Source organism: Neodiprion fabricii, chromosome 6, assembly GCF_021155785.1.
Source record: "Neodiprion fabricii isolate iyNeoFabr1 chromosome 6, iyNeoFabr1.1, whole genome shotgun sequence".
NCBI lineage: Eukaryota > Metazoa > Arthropoda > Insecta > Hymenoptera > Diprionidae > Neodiprion > Neodiprion fabricii.
In genome coordinates, this window is record NC_060244.1 from 29,278,024 (window position 1) to 29,303,137 (window position 25,114).

Sequence of the window (25,114 nt, forward strand, 5' to 3'; positions counted from 1 at the left end):
TTGAAATCGATAACAAAGCTCCGGTATCGTATAACTCTTATCTCCCCCGTCTGCAGAACTTTGACTCGATACCGCACGTTCCATCGGGTAGGGAAGAATACTACGGTGGTTCCGTATCCTTGGCTGACTACTGTCCTTACATCCAGGAATTCACGTGGAAGGCGAGGAACATCGTTGTCAGAGGGTCGCATTGCCTATACGAGGAAAACAATCCGAGTAATTACAACTATACGTACAAGCGTGTCGATACTTCGGTAAAAATGATCAAATATTACTTTATTGTAACTCGACGTTTTCAGTCTTGGACAAGAATTTTGCCGTCGAGAAGTACGGGCCTCAGTCGAGATGCTTTGATAACGCAGATCAGATGTGGGAGGAGAGAAATTGCAAGCAGGCGAGACAGTGGCAGCATTGGGGGTCCGGCTGCTATCAGTACAAATGCGAGCTTGGGAGATTGCACATCGTGGTAAGCTGGGTTGAATTTTTTTTTTTTTTTAATTCTTTCTCCATCGGATCAAGGAAACCGATGATCACTCTGCTCCCTTTTTATGTTTCGTAACGTTACTCCCGCAGGTTGGAAACTACACATTCACGTGTTTCCATTCCGGTCAAGAAATCGCGATAAGGGTATTGCAGAACAATTGGCTCCACAAAGGAGCCTTGAAATGTCCACCCTGCAAGGACATTTGTCAAGTAAGTGTAGATGGGATTATTAATTTTTCATCAATTTTTAGATTCGAACGCTGAAGACAACCTTGTTTCAGGCGGAGTTCAAGGCTCGAGGTGAATGGTGCAAGAAGGGCGAGGAACATCCTCCGCCGAATTTTTATCCCACGGATAGTCTTAACTGTTCTTTAGCGGCGAGAACGTCCGCCACTGGAATTGTGCCCGTCTTTGCAATGCTCGTAATCTTCCCCGCGGTCTACAGGTGATGTGTTCTTGGTATTAGCTCGTTATGTATTGTTATCAAATGAAGGATATATATAAATAGAATTGACTGCCCCTGAAGGCGGAGGGGCACGAGGAAAGACATTATAACTTTTCAATAACTACCGGAAACATTGTCTCAACAATTTATCGCATATATAGTGTAAATTATCGTACACGCACACAAACGAAGAAAAAATCACTCGGAAGGGGAAAAGAGAAGGAGAAGAGAGGAAAGTAATTTCACCGTTACGTCCAATCATTTTCAAAAAGTGATTATTCAGTTCTATAACGAATATATACACATATGTATATAATATATATATACTATATTCCTCGGAATATTACTACATCTTCATAAATGTGTATATAAAAATCAGAGCCGAAGAAGAAAATCTTTTATCCTTCTCTTACAAGAATTTTTGTACATAATATTTTTCTGTTTTTCTCATCACCTGATTTTGGCCACGTTCAGTTATCAATTCTCGTTCGATCGTCAATCAAATTTCTTCAACATGCGAGCCTCGCTATTTATATTACACGTTTGATAACACTGCATATAGTTATTCCCAATTGTTTGATATCACGTCATTTATACTACTTTACAATTACAAAAACAAAAAAAAAAAAGGTTACAAAAGTTGCCATCTATTATTATTATTATTATTGAATAGTATGTTTTATTAATACTTTGTTCTTTCGAGGATTTTAGACCGATGCTACACCAGCGACAAAGTAAAATACAAGTTTCAACACCTAACAATTTATTCCAAGTTCTACCGCAATATCGCAGTTAAAATATAACGATCCAAAAAAATCCTAAACTGATTCATATAATAAATAAATTTTTCTACAAGCAGCTATAAATTAAAGTTTTTCATGACCTATGTGAACCTGGCACCCAACTTTGAAAAAAAATTGTCGGAAACTGATATCGATTGTACTCTGTTTGTACTCGCCTGTACCACTTTATTTTCGTTTGCACCTCGAATCGAAAAAAGATACGACATTTTCAAAAAATGATCTTCACCCCACTTTTGAAAATTTGGTTATTTCCAACAGGAACCGCTTCAGTACCGTTTGTACCCGTTTGTACCACTTTTTTTACGTTTGTACTTCGACCTAAAAAAAGATAAAGACGTTTTTTCATTTTTATAAAAGCTAACTGTTCTGTACCAATCGCACTTTTACATTATCATACGCATCCATTATTTTCTTACCACGGGCGTACTGGATGCGCAAATATTATTACATTTTTGTTTTGAGTTATGCAATCTTATAATTATTAGCTGTCAGTGTGACAATCCCACTTTGACGTAACCATACTCAGACTATTTTATCACGATGGCTGTTCACAATAATAAAAGAAGAAGATAGATTGTATTGTAACCTAATTAACATAATACAGGTTTTGAATCGAGTAAAAATATTTAAAAACTTGGGTTTACTAAAAATCAAAATCGCACTCTTTCTTCTTCTGTGTCTAAGTACAAACGAAAAAAGGCAGTACAAACGGGTACGAACGACTCCGAAGCGGTTCCCATTAGCAGAGTTCGATTATCTTTGAAAAGAGAAGAGTTAGGTCTTCTGAAAATCAAAAAACGACTGTATTTTCGTTTGGGTCAAGGTACAAACGAAAAGAAGGTGGTACAAACTGGTAGAAACTATTCTAAAGCGGTTCCCGTTGGAAAAAACCAAATTTTCAAAATTAGGGTGCCGGTCATTGTTTTAAACTGCCATATCTTTTTTCTATTTGAGGTGCAAGCGAAGAAAAGTGGTACAATTGAGAACAAACGAAGTACAATCGATATCAGTTTTCTAAATTTTTTTTTCCAAAGTCGGGTGCTAGGTTCAACATAGGATTTTTCATGTAGAAGCCGTAACTATTTCTTGTTCGTGTTACAAAGAAAAAAAAAAGAACAAGGAAACAAGTGATATTATCAGCGTGGAAAATCGACGCTCAATGTCATAAAATAAATATATAAATTGCGGGTGTAAGTTGAGGTGCTCTAGGTTAATAAATTCATATCAATTAGATCGCAGCTTTTGCATTGTTCTAAAATTCTCCAATGTAACTCCTTGAGTTACACTAATATTATGTGATATAGCATATCAATCGGATGTTAATGAAAATATGAAAAAAAGAGAAAAGAAATGAGAGAAGATAAAGGAAAACACAAAGTAATTACACATATTATGAAAATGCAACGAATCCACTTTCGTAATCAGTTTGGACTTATTTGAAGGCAGCTGTCTGGAATGTTATTATATTTTCAGTCTTATACCCAGGTATATATGCGAAGTGTAAGATATGAGAGGAGTTTGTAAATAGATTGTAATGATAAATATCGTTCTTATTATGTTTGTCGCTTATAGTATTAAGGAACGGATATGTGCGTGTATACCATACATGGAACGTTCACTTATTCCGATCACTATTACCACATTGATAGATATTTCCGCGAGGGTAGAAATAATTTTTTATCTAAACGTATGTACGTTCAAATTGTTACGTCTATAATCTAATAAACCAAACATTTGTACGGGATGAGCCGATTTTACAATGAAAAACTATAATACGTTTAGAAATTGTCAGAAACGTTTTCATATAATTGCCTCAAGAATTTTATCTGATCATCCTGTATAAGCTACTCTAGCACTTTAGATAAATCTAACGGAGAACTGTAACGGTTTTGTAAAATGCAAAGATGTTACGACCGGAATCTCTTTTACCTACAAATTTAAAAGCGTCACAGTTTTCCTACTTTCTTCTAGGCTATTGCTAAAAATGTCTTCATCGTTCTACACAATACGTATTATAATATAGCGGACATGTATTGATTGTCAAATTCGTATTTTAGTAAAATGTCAAGGTTGTGAGGACACTCGCGAGTGGTATATACGTGTAACGACCGCAAAGTCCCAGCCCAAGTCCTACAAATGTGCAAAAATCATTGATCGATTGCCCCCGCAGGATTAGCCATAGAAGATATTCAAAACATCAAATGAAAACAGTAGCATTTTTGAAGGATGTACATAGGGATAAAGAAAACCTTAAATATTATTACGTATTGCGTTGTTAGTTTTTATCACTAATTTTGCATTTCATACTTTTATTTCATCATTCCTCCGATGAAACTCCATTTATTGATTCTCAATTTCATTTTCACCTCATTACTCGATGAAAATCATTTTTCCGATGCTTCGTAGGGAAGTTGTTAATTTTTTTTCATCATCAGTTAATCAGTAGCTGATTTGTTATTTTTATTTTGAAATGTCTAGGGCGTGAATATTCACTGTACCATGTATAATAGATGTATCGATATACATGCCCTATATTACGGTATGTGCGTATGGTAATATGGATGATGGTGGTATATCTAGTGAGTGTAAAAGCAGTAAAATAACTGATATATGACGACTCTGTTTATTCGAACTGTAAAAAGATTTGAGAGTTTCTATGTAACATAGGTTTTACTAATAATATCGAACGAGTGTTAATCGTTGATGAAAGGTCTAAATCCAAGTGACGTGGAAGTTATGAATTAATTATCAAAGCGGAATTATGTCGGTTTTATTTTTCGATTCTCATTAAATATAAACTAATTCACAGTTTTCCTCGTTACCGAATAAACCTTAATATTAATAGATATAAAGTTGATTAATTGTAATGAATAACTGACCAACAATTAATATATCAATTATCAACGTATCAAGAACCCAACGTGCATTGTAACGTGTACAGTAATCCGGGATATACGTTATTACACTTGCATGACATGCTATCGATAATTTTCCGACAACACGTGCCATTTTTCTATATTTCAGAAACAATAACTTTGGTAGTGGCAAACTAAGATTTCATCGAAGTCTTATTTGTACCTATACCACACATATTATACGCATAACGTAATGTATAATCGTTTCGTTCAATTATTGTTACAGTGTGTCTGAGGATAGAGTTTAATCTGTAATAGATATATTATATATTATATGATAATAATAACTATTGTATAATTCATGACGGATAATGATAATTTATTCGGTATTCCTGATGCCGAAATATGTTATTACTGTGGAAGCATTCCCGTAAATCTTATGACATACAATAATTCATAACGTGTACATTCGATAAACCAACTATTATAATTTTTTTTTACTGAATGTAGCTATAACGCTTATTGAACGGAAGAAAAATTAATAATAATACCAACAATGAAGTATTTTTATGATAATCTTGAATAAACGAGTTGTAATTCGAAAGAAATCAATTTTGTATTCTTAATTTTACACACGATAATCGTAAGAAATACTTCAAACGAATTATAAGTGAAGATGTTTCTAAGTGAAAACTTTCTGTAAACTCTGACATTTCAATTCTTATTTTTAATCAAAGCAAACATCGCTGATATACTTGCGAGTTGTAAAAATTAGTTGAACGATGTAAAAGCTTATAAAAGTGTCAGTCAGCAACAACATTATTGATGTAAATCACGTTATTACGGAAACAGAATTAAATCATGATCATGTCATTCCGTCTGACCAGCCATTCCAGTCATTTTACCGACGATCGGTCGTATACCGACCCGCTAATAAAAAGTCCTCAATGCTAGCATCCGGCAGTAAGTATGCGACAGCTTTAAAGCAACGGCAAGTAAGATTCGCGGGAGGCATTTGATTACAACTACCGCGAATGAAAATCCGCGCATCATTTGCTTTTCCTGATTTTCTAACCGAGTTACCGATTGCACTCGGTTGTTGCCAATTTTCCGTATCGTTTGATGACTCGAATTGTAACCATTAAAATTCCTGTAACGTCATTTTACCAATGTTTTCGCGAAACGTCTTGCGCATCATAATTCGAGATGCCGCCGAAGAAGAGCGTCGACGGAAATCGTCACCGGCGGTATCAAACCTCGAAGAATTACTGCTGTCGCCGATTAAAAAATTCCGAATCCAACCGACCACGATCCCGACAAAAGTTCATCAAGGTCTCGGACCTCGTTTATAAGTATCTGGAAGACGTCGCCACCCTCAGCGCTGAACGACGTCAAAGGAACAACGCCAGGACGAATTTTCATAGAGTTCACGTCCGGAAATCCAGTCGCCCAAATCGCAGACCAGATAACCCCAGAAGCATAGTCGAAGTTCTGTTTCAATCGGGTTCTCGAATTCCTGGAAGATTGACATCTGCGGAATATGATTTTTATTGATGCAAGAGGAGAAGATCTCGGACACTTGTGCCACAACGGGATTACAAGAGAGAAAATTGCACAGAGAAGAGAGAAACATTTCTTCAGGCAGGATTTATTTACCGATGGACAAACGAAAAGAAACCGTTCGTTAATCTGGACTCTGGATTTTTCAAACCCACCGATTAGAAAGGACATGTTCTTTGCGATTCGAAAGCTTTGAGATGGAAAAGTGGATGAGGAAGAAAATCTTCTAGATCCCGGAGGCTTTTGCAATCCAAGAGAAGATCGAACGTCGATTTGGAAGTTCTGATGAGTTTGATACAAGTAATTTCATCAGGATGCGAATGGATGTGTTGAACAGAAAAATTTAACTTCTATTGACGATTTTTCGTACTTGTGGATCCTTTCTCATGTGCGCAACGCTGCCTTCCCACATTGAAGATATTTTCACAAACGATATTGGAACAGACAGAAATGATGCACAAGAGAAAAAGTGAAAAATTTTACCGTACACATTTACGAGAAATTGAAATCGTGATCCATAATTTGATCTGCCACTTATTATGAATCCAGATAAACAACTACGGATTGATCATTTATATGTATTCGAAATTTTTTCACAACGTTAATAACGTTCCTCTTTGATACTCGACATGAATTAATGGTTGGTTTAATTGAAGGTTCGGTAAATAAGGTGAAATATCATCATCTGACCACGATTATTAGATGTGAATTAAGCTTGCGTCACTTCAGCTCCTGTACAAATAAATTTGTGAAGTAGCAGCCTCAAGTTTGCTCGGTAAATAAATTATCCCCTTAATGGTCGATCGTATCTCGGTACGGCAAACAAGATCATGTTTGTAGCATAATGTATCGTTAAACCTGTAATACTGATCGCTGGCTAACGACCTGGCGCTTCGATATTTTCGGCGCGATAGGCCGAAGAGGCTGTTTTGTCAGTTTCGACATGACTCAAAATCGATTTACACGAAAAAAAAAATAATAATACAGAAACTGAATAACCGTTAAAGTACTCGACGGAATTTCAAATTATGATATTATCCGGTGATCGTCGTAAAGTTAATAATACATACGTATATATGCAGGTATATAAATTAAACTTCACATGTAATAATTATCCTGATAAAGGTATAATCATTGAAAACGCTAAGATATCTTCGGAAAAATATCAGAATCAATATTTACGGGTCTAGGTATTTAAATATGATTCTCGTAAAAAAGTGATTTGTATAATAGCGGAATAAGTAATTAAGCAAAAAAGATGGGGTGGAGCTCTTGGTGGTTAAAATTTCATTCATCACTAAACAGAAAAGAGTAAAACCTCAATGACACATGATACGTCGTCCGTCGCAGTTGCATTTTAAAATCTAAATATAAAAAGAAAAAAAAAACAACAAAGATAAAGAAAGATCGGTTACGTATTCGCGTTACATTGAAAACACAAAACCTCCGCATAAAATAATCTCCGGTGTATTATAATCCTAGTAGCGTGCAGAGTTCGAGTATCGACGACGACGGCAGCAATTCGATCCCGAAAGCGTAAAATTTTGATTCTGACAATTTCGCATCCAAGGTCTGACGCGCTCGGTTTCGTCAAAGTCGTCATCGCTGACGTCGGCGTCCGAGCCGCAGTTTGAATCGCGTCTTCTTCTTTCGGAAGGATGACGGTGGGTCACGGATCTCCAGAATACGGAGTCGTTGTCGTTAGCCAGAGAGTTGCTGCTACTGCTGCTACCGCTGCTGCCTCTTCTGCATCTTCTCGGAGGACTTTGGCTCCTGGATCTGTTGACGACGTTCCGCACCGGCTCATCGCGAAACATGTTTTCGTCGGAGCTGTGATCGCGCACTACGACGCGATCCCCGTTACCTCCGACCCTTCGTACCGGCTCCTGGGGGATCGGGGGATGTATTTCCTCGATTACGGAAAGCGTCCGGTCCTCGTTGAACACTTCGCCGCCCGCTGGATCTCCGGCAAAAATTCCGCCCTCCGGAGGGTTGCTTCGGTTCTGAAATCTAGCGGAATCGCGTCGCGGATATTCTGCGTCTGACGCTGCGGATAACCGGTCCATCGAAACTGGGGCGTCCTGAGCATCAAAGCTTGCGAAAGTCGAATTCGCAATTGGCGTGCCGCGGCGTCTTATTCCTTGGCATCCAGACCGTCTTCGCGAACCGCAGCCATGTTCAGGCCCACAGCGATTCGGCGGAGTGGGCCTTTGCACGCTGCAAGCAAAGGGCCCCGTAAGGTGGTACCTGTTGATACCCATCTTCAAGACGAACCTGAAACATGGAATTTCAATGCTTGGTTCAGCCCTGACAGTTCAGCTGCTTGAGAGGGATGCCAGACCTTGTGAAACCGGGGGTTTGATCAGAGTTTGAGAAAACTACAGGTAAATTGCATATTCATGTTGATGGAAGTAAATACGAAGATTGGAAAATCATTTTTGACTATTCACAAGGTGCAGCGCACCCTTTCGACCACAAGGGACGAACCCTTGATCCGTCACTTGATTCAGGGCGGTTTCAACCTGGGAGCAAAGATCGCCGTCGTGATGATAATGGCGTCGGATATACTGCACGATCTCTTCCATGGAGCAGGAGGGCCATGATTGGGTAGTTTTTTGGCGCTGCACAGCGCGCAGGGCCTCCAAAATTCGGATTGAAAATCTTGCCGATGTTTCTATCGCGCAATTAGCATTGCCTTGGTCCACAGCCGTTTCCTGCCGATTTATCGCATTGGTAAATATTTCGAGGGCTTCGTTGCTGATTCCTAACTCGATGCTAACCTCGCAATTAACCGCAGACGAATCGGCGCACCGATTCAAGCCCATTGATTCGAGACGATCTTCGCGCAGTATCTGATCGATCACGCAATTCACCTCGCAGTCGATGTCTTCATCGCAATCACCCATTTTCAATAGCCAGTTGATCCAAAAATATCGGGCACGCGCAGATATCGACGGTGTAGCAACGAAGACACGTGTGACGGGAATCCAGAAGAGCGTGTTTGAAAGTTTTCGCCGGTTTTCAGTAGTCGCGAAGTAGCTGCAGGCAACGTTACTTTAATAGAAAAAAAAAAATCTAGTAGAACCAAATTACGATGAAGCTGTAGATATCATTATGAGATGCTTCGCTCGAAAGGTTCAAAGTCGCGAGGATCAGTCATCGAACAGTTGATTACCAAACGTGTGAGATTCGTACTCGATATCTAACGATTCCTTCGCGCCCAACTTCCTGTGAAAAATCGAAGTGGGCGATTTACCGACAGATTTCAAGATGGTCGTTTTTGCGGATAGCGTGCGTCACGAAGTGATCTGCAACTTATTGCTGCACATAGACTTTTCACCCCGATTCGCGATCTGAAGTCACACCCTTGCATAAAACCATAATCAAGGTCAAAGCCGTACGATTGTCTAACCTTTCGGCATTCCGTAGAGGATGGGAATGCCCGTAATACCAACTGCGGTCATCCGATGCATGTCGACGCACGTGTCGGGCACGTGGCAGATTTGTTGATGACTGAGGGCTGAGGAATCAAGTTACATTGTCTATAGAACAGGAGACGGTTGAATCTGTAGGGTTTTATTTTCTGAGCAACATCAAGTTGCGAGTGAGTTATAACCGATAGAATTCACAGGATGACCAATAGCTTCGTCGATCCTCCTAAGCCTAACCCTGCATGCGTCGGCCTGCGCGAGCGTATTAATATTTCACCATGCCCCTTCCAGTCACTATTTAAATTGTAAATCAATACGAAACGTACGCTGTTACACTCCGTTGTGTACTCCGACACTATCCGTCCCGTTCGGACACGTTCCTATTTCCTGGAGAACCAATTGATCGTCGCTCCGCCTGTGAATCAACTTCCTGCGGCCGCCCCGATTCTCTCACGAAAATTTCTCGAATCTCGATGTCGAGCGAGTAACGCTGTAATGTGATATTTAATTTTTCTGACGTGTATAATAATGCTTCGACGATTTTCACGGAGCTAAAAATACTATTGGAAATACCTACAGTCCATTTATATGGGAACGAAGGTATATACGTATGGTTCTTGGAACCAGGACAATCGGGTAGTTCCAATTTACGAGTGACGATAGGCTTCAGCGGTGTCGAACAGTAACTTGGAAAGTAGTTCCACAGGTCATAAAAAAAAACTATTTTCCCCGCACTATTGCGCCGGGTAAGAAAAGAATGGAGCTGTCATCCGCCAGTGTGAAAAATATGAGGATATAAATTAGAGACGGTGAACGGGGAAAACTTTTCGGGGTCCTCGTGACGACTTGATGAGATAACTTTGCCCGCGTCGTGACTCGTGACTTCCCTCAGGTTACGAAGGGACGAAATTGGGGACGAAGTACACGTAAATCGGAACCGCATGCGACGACACGCGACAATGATGACGACTACGCGTCGACCTGAGGTGTCCCCGAAATATACCTGGCAGCCTGCGTCATGGTTACCAAAAAATCACTCCCCAAAGTTAGATTTTCCTCGGCCAATCGGAGAGTCGGTAAGACTTTAAATCGGTTCCAAGTAATGACAGAATAGATTTAAGTAGGACTTTGTTCAATGATTCATCATTTCGAAATACCTGTGATGTTCTGGTATTCACAGCGATCTGGAAAAATCCTTGACGGATTACACCGAGAGAAAATTTTAGTTCCGGTTAACGCTCAGTCCTTGACTATTTTCATTTTTTACCACAACCGAAAAATATAGTTCTAGGTACTAAATGAAAATTAGTTTTCTAGCTGTTACCGGAAAGTCTAGTATCCGTTGCAAAAATTTGATGCTTGTGCAACAATAAGTCGATGTTAAAGCCTTGTTTAACTAAAAAGGTAAAGTAAACCGCAGAAACTGATTTTGCGTTGCAATACCCAAAAAACGATCGACAGTAGCGTAAAATGGTTACGCTTACCTCGTTTTTCGTAATTCCAACAATATTCAAACAGTTTTATAACGATACCTGTCTTACTCAATTTTTCTAGTTACTATAACAAATGGAAATTTTTTCTCAGTGTACAAACGATTGTTGATAATTTCACCGCTGGATTGTAACCGTTACCTGAAAGTTGCGATGAGATTTCGAAAAAAAACCCTTACAGTACAGCCTGTCATAAATGATACGCAACGTCGACGCGTGGAGACGACCAAGAGCGATATCCATCATTCGGAGCGACTGAACGCAATTGTGATTAAATTCAGTACAGGTAAGTATTTCGCAGTGCGTGCGTCTGTAGTTTCCGGGACGGCGATTAAGGTGATTACATCGAAGCCCCCCGTCAGCCGCCCCTGGAAAGCAGCTAAAGCGTTATAGCGTTATAATGTTAGGTGACTGAGAGAGGTCGCGAGGAAAGGGGGGAAAGCGGTCAGAGGGCACGAGCGGCGATGGGTCTCGTGACGTGATGTCACGTTATACCTGACGGCGACAGGTGAACCGGTTCGCACAACCCCGCTCAACCCCACGGCCTGCCTTCACGAGCTGCGAACTCCACCCCGAGTAGCCAACCCCGGGGGTAAATCCAGCCCCGTGCGTAACGACTGTGCCGTCCGATAATGGCACGCCGGCCCGTCGCCATAATGTCACAACGTCGTTCGGAATTCTGGATGACCGAACCAATTGACCAACGCCGGCCTCACGCTGACGCTAATTTCTCTTGGCGGTACGAAAGATTTATATCCACGTACGCTGGCCAAGCGAAACGACAGTGAAAATGGTAACGTTCCACGTTTTTCTATCTCGAAAAGATTTGGTCAGGTATTTTTTACGAGCAACGGTTCGAGAACACATCGGGGATGTTTGCGATTTAAGTACTTTTCAGATTTTTACACTTAGTTATGGGACATCGGAGCACGGATTAGAGTTCGGTTTCTTAATCTGCGACTTACGAAAATTGGAACAAAGTGGCCTACAACTTTGTACACCAACTCACCTCATTAATCGTGGAATTAACGAATGTGGCAAAATGTTCTATTCAGCCCTGGCTGTTGAGTGAAATTACTCCCGATCCCAGCGTGGTATTATCTACCCTTGACGAAACAAGTACTCTTATAAATATTCAGGTAATAGATAACGACGACGCCAACGGCCACCCGGGGCTTTACGTGAAATTGAGTGAAAAAACTGTTTAAAATTTCATCCATCCTCCGGGCCTTTGGTATCACTGTATATTTTTAATTTCACTACGTTCGACCGCTTTAATCACAGACGTCCAATTCCATACTTTACAATTATACGTTATTGCCCTGCGACGGTCAAACTCCGCTTCTGATATCACCGGTTCTCTTGTTCTCCTAGTTCAAGATTATGCGCTCATATTATATATTACACCGCGCGCAGGGCCGTTCGCAGTCCCCCATTTAAACATACCCGTCCGTCGATTGACCGTGTGTAGTTATAATATACAGAGAGTACCTGACTACCTGTCGACATTGGGGGCACCTCGAGTTCCCGGGGTTATTAATAGCAATTATCTGTTCCATAATTGTTTCTCTTTAGGGCAGCGTTCGAATGCGAGGGAGTGCGAGCCTCGCACATCCTTTCCGGAGGCGAACGCATGCCTGGGCAATAATTGTTATACTCCCGTGAGATCACGAGCATGTGACATTTAAACGATGCAGCTCTTATACACTCACATCCGTGTAACGGCGTACATCATGAATTGTGGACAGCAGCGTCAAAGTTCTTCCGTAGATCGCGAGGTGGATGCTATTAAACTTCTGAACGCTGCTGACCGCGGTAAATTGCTTACCTCCTGTCCGACCTGCATGGATATAAACTGTTCCATCAATTTTTTATAACGCTTTGCAAAACTTCTGTTGACGAGTGGTGTTGATGCGTCTAATTCCTCTCGTTGTTTATGCATGCCGTTATTCCTTCGCGGAGTTGAATATTGCGGATACCTTCGTACAGGGGAGCGTCTTCGGATAACGAAATCGATTTTTGGCACGGGAATTTCAGTGATTTTTTTGGATTCGAACCTGCGATTCTTACGGTGTTTATTTATACACCTGAGTGACAGAACGCGCCACGTCGCGTAAGGTACAGGTGATTGTCTGAAAAAAAAAGAGAAGGAAATACAAGCAGGGGCGCGCAAGGCTGAGCAACAGCTGTGCGATCCCAGAACTGTGAGGATGATGGGCCTTCCCGCAGGTGCAAAACATGCTCGTCCCTTTTACCCCCTAGCTGCTGTAGACATACCCTGGGCTCATCGGGGTGTAATGACTCTGATGATGATATAACCAAATACACGCGAGCACCGCAGTACCGCCACGTGCTCAATCCGGCCCTTCAAATCGTTCGAAGTGTGCCAGGTGAAATGGACGATATCGCACTCTTTACTCGAGGGGAGATCCTATCCGGAAAGAAGGTTTTATTTTCAATTTTTTCAACTTTGCTTGCTAGTTTTTCTGACTTTGGGGAAAATTTTCAACCATCACGGGTCCAGAGATCTGTAAAATCGTGGCTCTTCGGATTCAGAAGAAGACGGAGAACGATGCAATCGCTTTTGCACGTGAGTTCGAACCTTGAGAATTTTAGGAAAATTTACACGATGAAAACTTGTTTCTTCGAGATGTGCAGGTTTTGTTGCAGCCAAAACACGACACTTAAATCATATAAAACTGTACCTCAGAATCGTGAACGCTGAATACATTCCCCACGAAGACAAAACCTCTGAACAAGGATCGCGATTGGATACCGTGTTCGAAACGTGGTCATTTCGAGGATTGCCAAAAGTTTCACCCCCGACATGTAATATTCAGAGATTGCCGAATATTTATCCATACATCATTGTACAGGAACGGCGAACAGGAATGAAACATTATCAAGACAAGCCTCGTGAGTTAATTCGTGACAAATTGGTCATCGGTCACGAAGAGCGGGGCCAAAGAGGGCGTCTCGCAAAGTAGCGGCGGTCAGTTGGTGGTCAAACATTGCTTGACCGCGTAAAAGCCAATAATTCGATTTGTGATTACCCCACAGTAGCAAATGGTAGTGCCAAGCCGTAACACAAAACCACCCCGCATGTTACGTTACATATTTTATGTCACTGGATGGGAGGCGCCTGGCCCAGGGTCAACCAGGGGTCAGCAAGGCGTTGGAGGGTTCGAAAGTCACCGTTGGCCCGAAGGTATTTATTTATTTAAACCATAGGCGGTTCGTGGGGATCGACCGAGGTGCGCCTGTGCCGAAGGGCGGAGCACCGATAAAGGCTACCCGATTGGCCGCCATCGGCTACCCGGGCGGCACACGTGAGCCGAAGAGTTCCCGTCCGGTGAACCAGGGTAAAGTGAACCAAAGTGTCCCCCGACGTTCGGTGCTCAGATTCTTTGGCTCAGGCGAGATTGAAGAAGGAAAATTCATCGAACAGTAGTGAGTTCTTCGACTGTAAGGAAGCGTTTCCTCAAAATCTGCAACCAGCATTCGGTTCAGGACCTCAAGAGCGAACGCTGGACGAAACTATTCGATGGTCCAGCTCTTTTCATAAAATCAAGAAGTCATTTAGTACGTGGTAACATGCGGTCAATCCACGAACATCGGGAATCCGGGGTTCAGGAACGTGGACAGTGATTCCGCAGGACAATAACCAAATCGTGATTGTTAAATTGAAGTAGACATGGATGTGGGTTCAACATTTATATTATCTATTAAATGACCGAACAACTCGTTCCCGCTTATCCTAGTCCGTTCGCTATCGAAATATAGCATGACCTCATAGTGTAAGTTTACCTTTGTATTCCAACACACATCCTTAAATCCATGCTACAAACTTACGATAGTTTTAACATTGTTCTGAAATTCTCAAATTGAGTTCTCCCAAGCGATTTGGTTAGAATGTCTGCAATGTTATTCTCTGAATCAACTTCGATGATATCAAATATACGTTTTTTATAGTATTCGTATATGAAGTGACGATGAATATACTTGGAATTTTTATAAACGATTTCGATTTAAATAATTCATCGGTACTTCTCTCCATACTATAACGCGTTGTATTTTGAGAACCATCTAGATCTATGTGTACTATTTATAAAAGATCATTGGATCTGGTTCTTTTATTTTCGAAAGTTAAATTGCGAATCTAATTTTGTATAGGTGTACCGCATCGCATAAATTCAAACTCCAATTCATTTGTTATTCCATCGACTAATTTATTCTTGAACATAGCTTTTGAATAATTGAAGTCAACATATCCTAAAATTCTATGATACTTCCCTTCCAGTCTCATCTTCTCATCGTTTCTCATGGTTACATGATACTTTATTTCCTACAAAACTCCTCATTTTATGTAATCCATTTTCTTTACGTGCAATAGCAAGGAATTCATTACCTTACGTATTACAAATTTTAAAAGTATCATTGACTGAAACAATTTTATTTTTGTCTATAACCACGGCATATAGCTGAGTAAATTTCGTTCCATGTCTTTTACGTAAAATGCGTTTACTATTTTAATTTCAATTTTTTTCCCATCAACAATACAACAATTTTGGATATCATAAATTTTTTTAGCTCTCGATAATCTACCATCTACAATTTTGACGTTAGTAAATGCTTATAGATTTACGCAATCAGTAAAATATAAATCGTTATTCATCACATGGTCATTTTTGCAGCTTCTACATTTTTGTTTTGACTTTTCGACGTAGCCCCTACTTCCGCATAAAATCAGCCCGCGTTGTTCTCACGACTTCCGTTACTCGCATCACGTCGTCGGTCTTCCTCTTTGCGTTGTTGCGACCCGCTGCCTCGCTGATTTTAAGCGTAAGACGTAATCTTGTCCCCCACGGTCTCTGTTATTGTTGCTACGATACTGTTGCTGCTGTTGTGTTGTGGCAAATATGTCTCACTACACCGTTGGATCCGCTTGTTCTAGAATTTTCTCTAGGCCACATCTAAGGCTGGTTTCATTTTGTGTTCTTTCAGTTTCAAATGGGCCAGACTTACTTCAATTTTGACTGGTTTCTTCTTTCCCTCGTATTTCCCACATTGTTATTTTATTTTTAATAAACTTGCACGTTTGATCTGTCTTTTTCATAGCATCGATCAAATCACCAATATAGCTTAACGAGTCTGGTAGCGTCCGAAGCATGTAGTCCAAATTTTCGTTTTAAGCTTACCGTGACACCTAAATTTTTCAACTTATTTATCAGCTTCTCAAATTCAACCAAGAATATACTCTAGTGTTCATAGTTAGTTAACTTTGCGTTGTCCAGTCTGTTTCTCGCTTCTTTGCAACACCATGAGCTGTTTCTTCGTTGCTCACAAACTCCAATTGTTCAATTGAAATACCGTCATAGATTTGGTTCGTTGCTTTTACATTATTTTCATTCCATGCATTTTCATTGTCCGCCTGCCATCCTTCCCTTTCTGCTGCTTCCTCGCACTTCTTCCATCATAACATCGTCTCCACCACGTGATCACATTTTCCTGACTTCTCATCAGGTCGTTTTCTGGTAACCCCGCTCATCCCCACCCAAGGTCGGTCATATTGGAAACATAACATACATGACCCTTCTCACTTGTAGTACGAGTTCACCTTTGTATTCCAACAGTGATATACGTCAGGTTCTGATGAGAAACAGACGGATGAACAGCCGATTTACTCCCATCTAGTTGAAGCAACGAGATCACGTCCAGACGCGCTACTTGAAAATCTTTCGAGGGCAATAACAAACCGGAAAAGTGATGGGTTCGAACGGTCACAGTGCGAGGTTAATGTGCAACGATGGCAACGTTTCCAGTGCCTTTTCTGCCCTGCATCTGCTCAGAAGCTACAGTCTACTCGCCCCGCCAGCAGGTAGGAGACAATCACCGAATTTATCGATAGCAAATCCACTGGTCGCGTTCGTTGACAACGACCGAATGACTTTCAACCATCGCGAATGACAAGGACGCTGAAACCAGGTATAGAAAGGCATCGCTTGATCCCAAGATCTCATGGTCTGTTGTCTGCGGAAAGCCCCACCATTTTTCTAGCCTCGCGCCGTCAGACCGGCGCAACAATGGCAACGTTTGGGGGAAGTTACGGTTGATTTGATAAGTCGGGCACCTTTCATGCCAATCTTTGACGGAGATACGATCTATTTCATCTCCTCTGGTAGCCGTGATCGTCTAGTGGCAGGACCCTACGTTGTGGCCGTAGTAACCCAGGTTCGAATCCTGGTCACGGCAATGTCAAATAGCACATTGTCACGGCAGAGGTTCATTTTTTGTCAAATTTTCGACCTTGTAGATGAAGCGAGAGAATATTCAAATAATAGAGAAGCACGCGTTAATCATTTACGAAGTCACTTTGTTGTCTTTGGCTTACGCTACGACGGCTGCTCAACGTATTATTGAATTATACCTTACAGTGAGAGCTAATTGATCGAGCAAATTCGGGCATGAAAAACGAGGGTAATCCTGTCGATATTCTACTTCACCCTAGCTTACACAAACAATTAATAAAATTCTTGACAAAGACTTGGAACATGCGACCGTATAAAAGTCTATACCAGCCTGAATGAAAAGGTCTTGTCAAAATACATCAAAGAGAAATCTCATCTCCGCGGTTTTCAGTCGACCGTTGTAATTTCTGAACTATGTTTGGACCTCTATTCTCCCACTATATCTTGAATGTAAATTCTATGACGTGACACCGTCAGCGCGTAATTCATATTTTGTCATAAATCATTTATAAAGAAATACGAATTAAATTTCTGCCCTACTCTTTGTTGATACTTCGATTATATTTCGCCGTATTCAGGCAATTATTTGTCATTCCACTCCTCTATTCCGGCCGTTTACATATTGTATCTATTCACATGTACGATGAGGTTTGTACTCCGCAACCAATTCTGCACTTGTAATTCTGTGGACATAGGCAACTCCGTCAGCTTACAACCGAGAGCTACACGCTATACAATCGATTACGGTTTATACTTGTATTATAGACGTGGATGATGTCCGTAGAGTATACTGAAATCGATAAGTATTGTCAAATTACGAGCATCTACGATAAAAGCAATTGCGTTGACCTGACAACGTTTGGGCTGTAAGTCTGGAATTACCAGGTTCCGTCCGATATTTTTGTTTTTATTTTGGTTTTTTTTTCAAAACACTCAAATTTGGAGTCATACCTTACTCTATCTAATAAAAAATCTCGACACCCTCTGCTTTGCGCATGCTTGATTAGGTCTGCCTTAGCCGCTGACATGAATTGTAAATCTGGCGCGTTTTACCGTCGTTTCATACGCGTAACTGCGACAGCGTGGATATTCCACTTTTAAAAATGTCATAATTACAGTTGGTTATATTTTATGGTTAAGCTTGTTTCAAGTTCTGATCGATGGACGTGTAAACTAATTGTAAGCCGAGACTATTGTGCGAGTAAAATAAGAATTTGGACGTCGTCTGCTCGCCGAAAATTTACTGTTCCAGGAGCCTCGTATTTAATTTTGACTTTGCATTTTCACAAAATAAGCGTCAGACAGCTTGCATGAATTCATTTGTATCTTCGTTCTCTGGTAATTTGCGTAAACCGATTAGCCGAAATTATACTTCGGAATACAGGGAGCCCCGATTTCGTGGTGTTTCAACGCTATATCTGATACATGCGTGCCAACGCGATTGCGTGGTCTAGACGTCGTTTATTTTCTACAGAAAATCCGAACGTTCTATGATGCACGGCTATAACGCTAAATGATAAGCGCGACCCGTTCTAAATCGTGCTTATTGCGCCGATTCAAGTAAGCTGAAGTTTTTATTAGCACAGCGCTTGGTTCAGCTGACAAATTCCCACTAGTTAAACGGTAAAAAACGGTGTTACGAAGCTCGTGTGGAGCGACTTCCGGTCTACCGTATAACGTCACGCCGCCAATGCTTATTGCGACGGCATCGAAAGAGTTTCGCGCGATTAACGAACCCGACCGAACTTATTACGCGCTCGTCGTAAATCGTGGCGAATCAAGAGCTCCACGTGACATTAAAAAGTGAGGGAAAAAAATATCGAAATTTTTTACCCCTGGTGGGACTCGAACCCACAATCCCCGGTTTAGGAGACCGATGCCTTATCCATTAGGCCACAGGGGCTGTTGAGAACTCGGATATAAATACTTTACTTGTTGCCTGGCTAGATTCCAAAATCCATTTTTCATCCCGTTAGAAATTAAAAACCGACATGAAGTTGACAAGAATTTAATGTTAATTGAAAATTAATGACGATAACTTGTAGGTTAAAGAAAAAAAATTTTAAATACTTGCTGGCGCTACTATTTTCAGATCTCACCAGATTTGATCATTTTACGAGCCGTGAGTACGGTTTTGGAGAACCCGAGAGGCCTCGAGGATTAACAACTGGAGAAACTCCCTTGTCACCGCTGACTGCAACGTTTGCACTTCCGGCTGGTCTCCTACAGCCACCTGTGCTTACAGCAGTACCGCCGTTTATCCAATCGAGAAATGTCGCTCAGCCGAACCCCGACGTCACATACAGTTAGGATTGAACCAGTTTTTTCTAGTCACCTACTTGCCTTTATACATTCTATTCTTTTTCCTTTCTCGTTGTTGGATTGTTACATATTTGATATAGTACAGGTAACGGTAAAACTACCGCCTCGGTAGCGCAGTAGGCAGCGCGTAAGTCTCATAATCTTAAGGTCGTGAGTTCGATCCTCACCCGGGGCATTATTTTAGTAATTTTTTTTATACCTTTCTGTCCGTATTTTGCAAAATGCCAAACATTCGGACTCATTGTCAGAGTGAAATTATTTCTTACATATGTGTATATTGTTCAGATGCCCTTCTCGGACGTCACTTCATGAACACCGATGGATCTGCTACGGCTGCCTTTCAAAAGCGGCTGCGTGGCGGCAAAAAGCCGATTCCCACCGAGCAGAAGGACGAGAAGTACTACGAAAGAAGAAAACGCAATAACGAAGCCGCAAAGAAGTCTAGGGATGCGCGAAAGATCCGCGAGGATCATGTGAGTTTTCCAACTAACTATTAAGGGGTGCAGCTTGGACGGTCTAAAATCGAACTTATTTTTAGGATTTGCTTTTAAAGGAAATGAAAACACTTGAAGCAATTTGAGTTTTAGGGTTTTATTATTTATAGTTTCAAGAACATTTAAAAATTTAACGGCGCTTAACGACATAGGATATTCATTGCAAGCTGATCCTGTGTATTCAATGACCTGTGAATGATGTGTAATGTAATCACCACGAGCAGATTGCGCTGAAGGCCTTGATGCTGGAACATGAAAACGCAATTCTGAAGGTCCAAATTGCGAGCTTGAGGGAGGAGGCGCAGTCCCTTCGGCACGTGTTGATCAAGCAACAAACCTCGGGAATTTCACAGGTCAGCCCTATCGACGCCACAACGACGGGGAATAATCGGGATCCCAGATCTCAACCGCGGTCGACGGCCGCCTCGTTACCTTGTCGGGCCTAAGTTTTCTATTCTAAGCTGCTATCATTTAGATATAATGCACCGTATGTACAGATTATTACTCGGAATATTTTCAACAGTTATTCTCAACTGATTCAGTGTAGTGATTGATTAGTTTCGTTTATAAGTTAGTAGTATAAGTTTAAGTCATAACTAAATATTGTACTTTTTAGGAATTAATGACTGACTTTTGTGATCTTCGTTTTTAAGCTCGACTTATAATTCTCAATTCTCACTAGCGATTTTAGTTGGACATTTTTTTATTCAAATGTACTGAATATTATATTTTTTAAGAATTAGCGACTGACTTTAGTGATTTTCACGCTTGAGCTCAACTCATAGTTCTCAATTCTCACCAGTGATATTAGTTTGTACGTTTTTTTTTTTTTTAAGTATAAAATTATTCTCCCGAGTGCTTTTAAATCAGTTCCGTAAGTCTTATATCGAGCAGCGTGCAATCTGTTTCGATTAAATGTACTGAATACTACATTTTTTTTAAATTAACGACTGAGTTAGGGATTCTCATGCTTGGACTTAACTCATGATTCTCAATTCTCACCAGTGATCTTAGTTTGTAAATTATTTTGCGGTATAAAAATATTACCCCGAAGTGGTTTTAAATCACATCCGTCCTATATCGAGTAGCACGTCATCTGATACGCGTTGATGACACGATGAATGTGAAATATATATTGATAACTATAATAAATATAGTAAGCACATAAGTATCAAATTATACGGACTAATGTGTGTTTAATATCATACAGCTGCTGCCCTTGTTTAAGAATAATGCCCTATGTATATATTCCTTTTTATTTGTCACTGTTGTTAATGAATAAAAATTGACTCTACTATTGCAGCAGTTACCTGTATCCTCATTTCGTTGTTTGTGATAACTACTAATTCTGCTTGACTTTAGGTGTATTCTTTCCTCGACGGGTAACTAACAACAAGTTGACGTGCTCTATATTCTAGATACCTACGTTACCGTCTCAACCTAATTCTAATCAAATAGCCTCAAAACATTCACTTCAGGTGGTGCAAGCTCACGGTGTGTGATGATAGGAGTCATTGATAATTAAAAATCAGATTGATAAAAATGGCAAAAGACACTTCGGATTATTTGATATCGTCGATTCAAATGGATATGATTGTAAATGAATTTGAGTCGATAAATATTATGAAATCGACTACTTGGGTCTCACGACCTGCCGTATTTTTTAGTACTTCCAGATAACATATGATTATTGAGACATGAGTTTTCGTACAACGAAGCTCCTATCTCAAGTACAAATCGGTCGAATCGCAATAAATACTAAACAAACGAACACTTGATAGCAACAGCAAGTCGTCACGTGATGCGTACTTCTCAAATTGCCGTGGATTGCGCAGCCTCGCGATTGCGCAGTTCGCTCTTACCGGGTCAACAAAAACATAGTGAAACTGGAAACCACTTGCAATACCGGTTATTCAACTCCAAAGGACACTGACCATAGGTTTGTAAACGTTCTGGTACGGTCCTCATTTAATTTTAGAAAATCTGCTACTGTCTTTTGTCTTGTATAAATTGCACATCTAATACGTTACTATTCGAGTCAAGATAAAGACGACTATATTGCTTATTTATGAGAACTGTTTATCTGATTTTCATGTTACAGAATCCTATTTTTCTTTCTTATTTTAGAAATGTCATTCGCTGGAAAAGTCGTCTTGATCACAGGTGCCAGTTCTGGAATTGGCGCAGCCACAGCAATCCACCTTTCTCGGCTCGGAGCGTCCTTATCGATTACCGGAAGAAATTTGGAGAACTTGAAAAAGGTTGCGGACAAGTGCGCTGAGCCGAAACCCTTTCTTATCACCGGCGAGCTGACCAATGAGGCTGATACGAAAAAAATTCTCGATTGGACGATTAAACACTACGGAAAACTAGATGTCCTCATCAACAATGCTGGAATCTTGGAATCTGGTTCAATTGAAAATACCAGCCTCGAGCAATTCGATAGGTGGCTATTGGTTTTCTGATTGAAAAATTCTATGTCTTATGACGTACTTTTTTCAGATTATTCAACGTCAATGTTCGCTCGATATATCATCTGACGATGCTTGCCGTACCACATTTGATCGAGACGAAGGGCAACATTGTCAACGTTTCGAGTGTCAACGGTGTCCGAGCGTTCGCTGGAGTCTTATCATATTGTATGAGCAAATCTGCGATCGATCAATTTACCAGATGTGTTGCCTTGGAACTTGCGGATAAACAGGTACTTTTCAATACAACTGGATATATTATAATGATCATAGTTCAATGTGGTGAAAGGTAATAGTGACAAAGGACGGCTTCGACTTTTCTCCACGCATTATTTACTTCCTTTTTATTATTTCAGGTTCGCGTAAACAGCGTTAACCCTGGAGTGGTAGTCACAAATCTACATAAGAGCAGTGGGATGGGAGAAGAGCAACTGAAAGCATTTTTTGAACGCAGCAAGACGACTCATGCTCTCGGTAGACCTGGAGATGTCATTGAAGTCGCCAGCGCGATAGCATTTCTCGCTAGCAGCGATGCTAGCTTTATCACTGGCGTTTCATTACCAGTCGATGGAGGCAGGCACGCCATGTGTCCTCGATGAGCTACAAACGGAAAACAGATTTTCTCCGAATTACACCCCTAATTGTATAAAGTATACTATACGCGTTATTGATTACATATTGATAAGGTCTACATTGTTGGAAATTTATTTTTACAAGGGCTACGCTATTATGTGTATTGATGTTATATTAATAATTGAATAACAGAGCATTTATGATCGTCGTGACATTTATTCAAACTTATGGAATCTGAATTCCTGAAAAGATTCATGACAAAAAAGTAACCCCGTTTCATTTTTGGCGGAAATTTTGGAGATTTTGAAGTAAGGCTAAAGGGAGGCTCTTATCCACCTCCTGTTTCCCACTTTTCTATAATGCTGCTTTCTTAGCTTTATTCTGCTTTTGTGTCTTTTCTCTTCTTTTTCGTTTTTTTTTCTGACATTGTCTTCGCCGTCTTTCTCTGTTCTATTCTCCGGTCTAATTTTTCATCCCTAGATCTTAGATAGTAATATAAAACTAGGCTAAGGTTTTGGAATTAAGGCTCTGGTTATTTTTAATTTTTCAAGAATGTTTTCCAATATTGTTATAAAAAAGATGAAAAATAAACTATTAAACCATTGAAACCATTAAACCCCTTTGCATTTTTGGCTAAAATTTTCGCGATTTTGAAAAGTGCTGGAATAAACTCTTTCTGGCACTATTCCGACGTAATTTTGGCAGAGAAAACGATTGAGCGCAGTCCCAATACGCTGCGAGCAACGAATGAAAAGTTACGGCCGAAAAACGAGAACCTGTGTTTTCGACATTTTTCAGCAGGTGCTTTTTCCTTCGTAACTTCTCTCCTGGTGATCCCACGCTGGTTTCGCTGCGTTTTCTGAGTTCCTGGGGGTCCAATTAGTCGGAAAAGGGTCATTTAAATCGAATCTGAGACCAAAAGTTTTTTGCCCAAAAAAAAAGTAAGGCTAACCCCTTTGCATTTTTGGCGAAAATTTTCGCGATTTTGAAAAGTGCTGGAATAAACTCTTTCTGGCACTATTCCGACGTAATTTTGGCAGAGAAAACGATTGAGCGCAGTCCCAATACGCTGCGAGCAACGAATGAAAAGTTACGGCCGAAAAACGAGAACCTGTGTTTTCGACATTTTTCAGCAGGTGCTTTTTCCTTCGTAACTTCTCTCCTGGCGATCCCACGCTGGTTTCGCTGCGTTTTCTGAGTTCCTGGGGGTCCAATTAGTCGGAAAAGGGTCATTTAAATCGAATCTGAGACCAAAAGTTTTTTGCCCAAAAAAAAAGTAAGGCTAACCCCTTTGCATTTTTGGCGAAAATTTTCGCGATTTTGAAAAGTGCTGGAATAAACTCTTTCTGGCACTATTCCGACGTAATTTTGGCAGAGAAAACGATTGAGCGCAGTCCCAATACGCTGCGAGCAACGAATGAAATGTTACGGCCGAAAAACGTGAACCTGTGTTTTCGACATTTTTCAGCAGGTGCTTTTTCCTTCGTAACTTCTCTCCTGGTGATCCCACGCTGGTTTCGCTGCGTTTTCTGAGTTCCAGGGGGTCCAATTAGTCGGAAAAGGGTCATTTAAATCGAATCTGAGACCAAAAGTTTTTTGCCCAAAAAAAAAGTAAGGCTAACCCCTTTGCATTATTGGCTAAAATTTTCGCGATTTTAAAAAGTGCTGGAATAAACTCTTTCTGGCACTATTCCGACGTAATTTTGGCAGAGAAAACGATTGAGCGCAGTCCCAATACGCTGCGAGCAACGAATGAAAAGTTACGGCCGAAAAACGAGAACCTGTGTTTTCGACATTTTTCAGCAGGTGCTTTTTCCTTCGTAACTTCTCTCCTGGTGATCCCACGCTGGTTTCGCTGCGTTTTCTGAGTTCCTGGGGGTCCAATTAGTCGGAAAAGGGTCATTTAAATCGAATCTGAGACCAAAAGTTTTTTGCCCAA

The 25,114-nt window shown here is 40.6% G+C and overlaps 3 protein-coding genes, 1 long non-coding RNA gene and 3 other non-coding genes across 10 annotated transcripts in view; 5 read left to right on the top strand and 2 right to left on the bottom strand.

Moving 5' to 3' along the window:
• Positions 1-5,194, top strand: part of LOC124185620 (leishmanolysin-like peptidase) — a 202,398-nt gene extending 197,204 nt beyond the window's left edge. For both annotated transcript variants that reach the window (XM_046576534.1, XM_046576535.1), the window contains 4 exons: positions 57-216; positions 300-466; positions 574-693; positions 765-5,194. In XM_046576534.1, the coding sequence (XP_046432490.1) occupies positions 57-216; positions 300-466; positions 574-693; positions 765-932 (615 nt within the window). In that variant the 3' untranslated portion in view covers positions 933-5,194. The remainder of the gene's footprint in view (positions 1-56; positions 217-299; positions 467-573; positions 694-764) is intronic.
• Positions 56-893, bottom strand: LOC124185626. Its single transcript, XR_006871422.1, has 3 exons — positions 755-893; positions 276-674; positions 56-194 (listed from the first exon to the last, which is right to left on the bottom strand). It is a non-coding gene; the product is annotated as an uncharacterized LOC124185626 (long non-coding RNA).
• A 9,180-nt stretch (positions 5,195-14,374) lies between the features above and the next one.
• Positions 14,375-21,417, top strand: LOC124184881 (nuclear factor interleukin-3-regulated protein-like). Of its 2 annotated transcripts, none has more exons than XM_046575055.1 (5): positions 14,375-14,767; positions 16,701-16,945; positions 19,408-19,620; positions 19,923-20,110; positions 20,356-21,417. In XM_046575055.1, exons 2-5 carry the CDS (start codon positions 16,834-16,836, stop codon positions 20,575-20,577), a joined length of 735 nt encoding a protein of 244 aa, XP_046431011.1. In that variant the 5' UTR covers positions 14,375-14,767; positions 16,701-16,833; the 3' UTR covers positions 20,578-21,417. The 2 variants fall into 2 exon arrangements, with proteins under 2 accessions (XP_046431011.1, XP_046431012.1); XM_046575056.1 differs by lacking the exon at positions 14,375-14,767 and adding an exon at positions 15,853-15,909.
• Positions 17,249-17,319, top strand: Trnah-gug. Its single transcript has one exon. It is a non-coding gene; the product is annotated as a tRNA-His (tRNA).
• Trnar-ccu lies at positions 19,146-19,218 on the bottom strand. The gene has a single exon. It is a non-coding gene; the product is annotated as a tRNA-Arg (tRNA).
• Trnam-cau lies at positions 19,740-19,812 on the top strand. Its single transcript has one exon. It is a non-coding gene; the product is annotated as a tRNA-Met (tRNA).
• Positions 21,418-21,934: 517 nt separating the features above from the next.
• On the top strand, positions 21,935-23,375 carry LOC124184767 (3-oxoacyl-[acyl-carrier-protein] reductase FabG-like). 2 transcript variants are annotated; one of them, XM_046574839.1, is made up of 4 exons: positions 21,935-22,070; positions 22,259-22,577; positions 22,634-22,835; positions 22,959-23,375. In XM_046574839.1, exons 2-4 carry the CDS (start codon positions 22,261-22,263, stop codon positions 23,199-23,201), a joined length of 762 nt encoding a protein of 253 aa, XP_046430795.1. In that variant the 5' UTR covers positions 21,935-22,070; positions 22,259-22,260; the 3' UTR covers positions 23,202-23,375. The 2 variants fall into 2 exon arrangements, with proteins under 2 accessions (XP_046430795.1, XP_046430797.1); XM_046574841.1 differs by having other exon boundaries at positions 21,977-22,086.
• The last annotated feature ends 1,739 nt before the right edge of the window (positions 23,376-25,114 follow it).

Bases quoted from the DNA above. Each gene is read 5' to 3' on its own strand.
- LOC124184881 (XM_046575055.1), top strand. From the start codon at position 16,834: ATGGGTTCGAACGGTCACAGTGCGAGGTTAATGTGCAACGATGGCAAC. The intron at 16,946-19,407 runs GTAGGAGACAAT...TACTATTTTCAG, and splicing joins TCTACTCGCCCCGCCAGCAG to ATCTCACCAGATTTGATCAT. The intron at 19,621-19,922 runs GTTAGGATTGAA...TATATTGTTCAG, and splicing joins GAACCCCGACGTCACATACA to ATGCCCTTCTCGGACGTCAC.
- LOC124184767 (XM_046574839.1), top strand. From the start codon at position 22,261: ATGTCATTCGCTGGAAAAGTCGTCTTGATCACAGGTGCCAGTTCTGGA. The intron at 22,578-22,633 runs GTGGCTATTGGT...TACTTTTTTCAG, and splicing joins AGCCTCGAGCAATTCGATAG to ATTATTCAACGTCAATGTTC. The intron at 22,836-22,958 runs GTACTTTTCAAT...TTATTATTTCAG, and splicing joins TGGAACTTGCGGATAAACAG to GTTCGCGTAAACAGCGTTAA.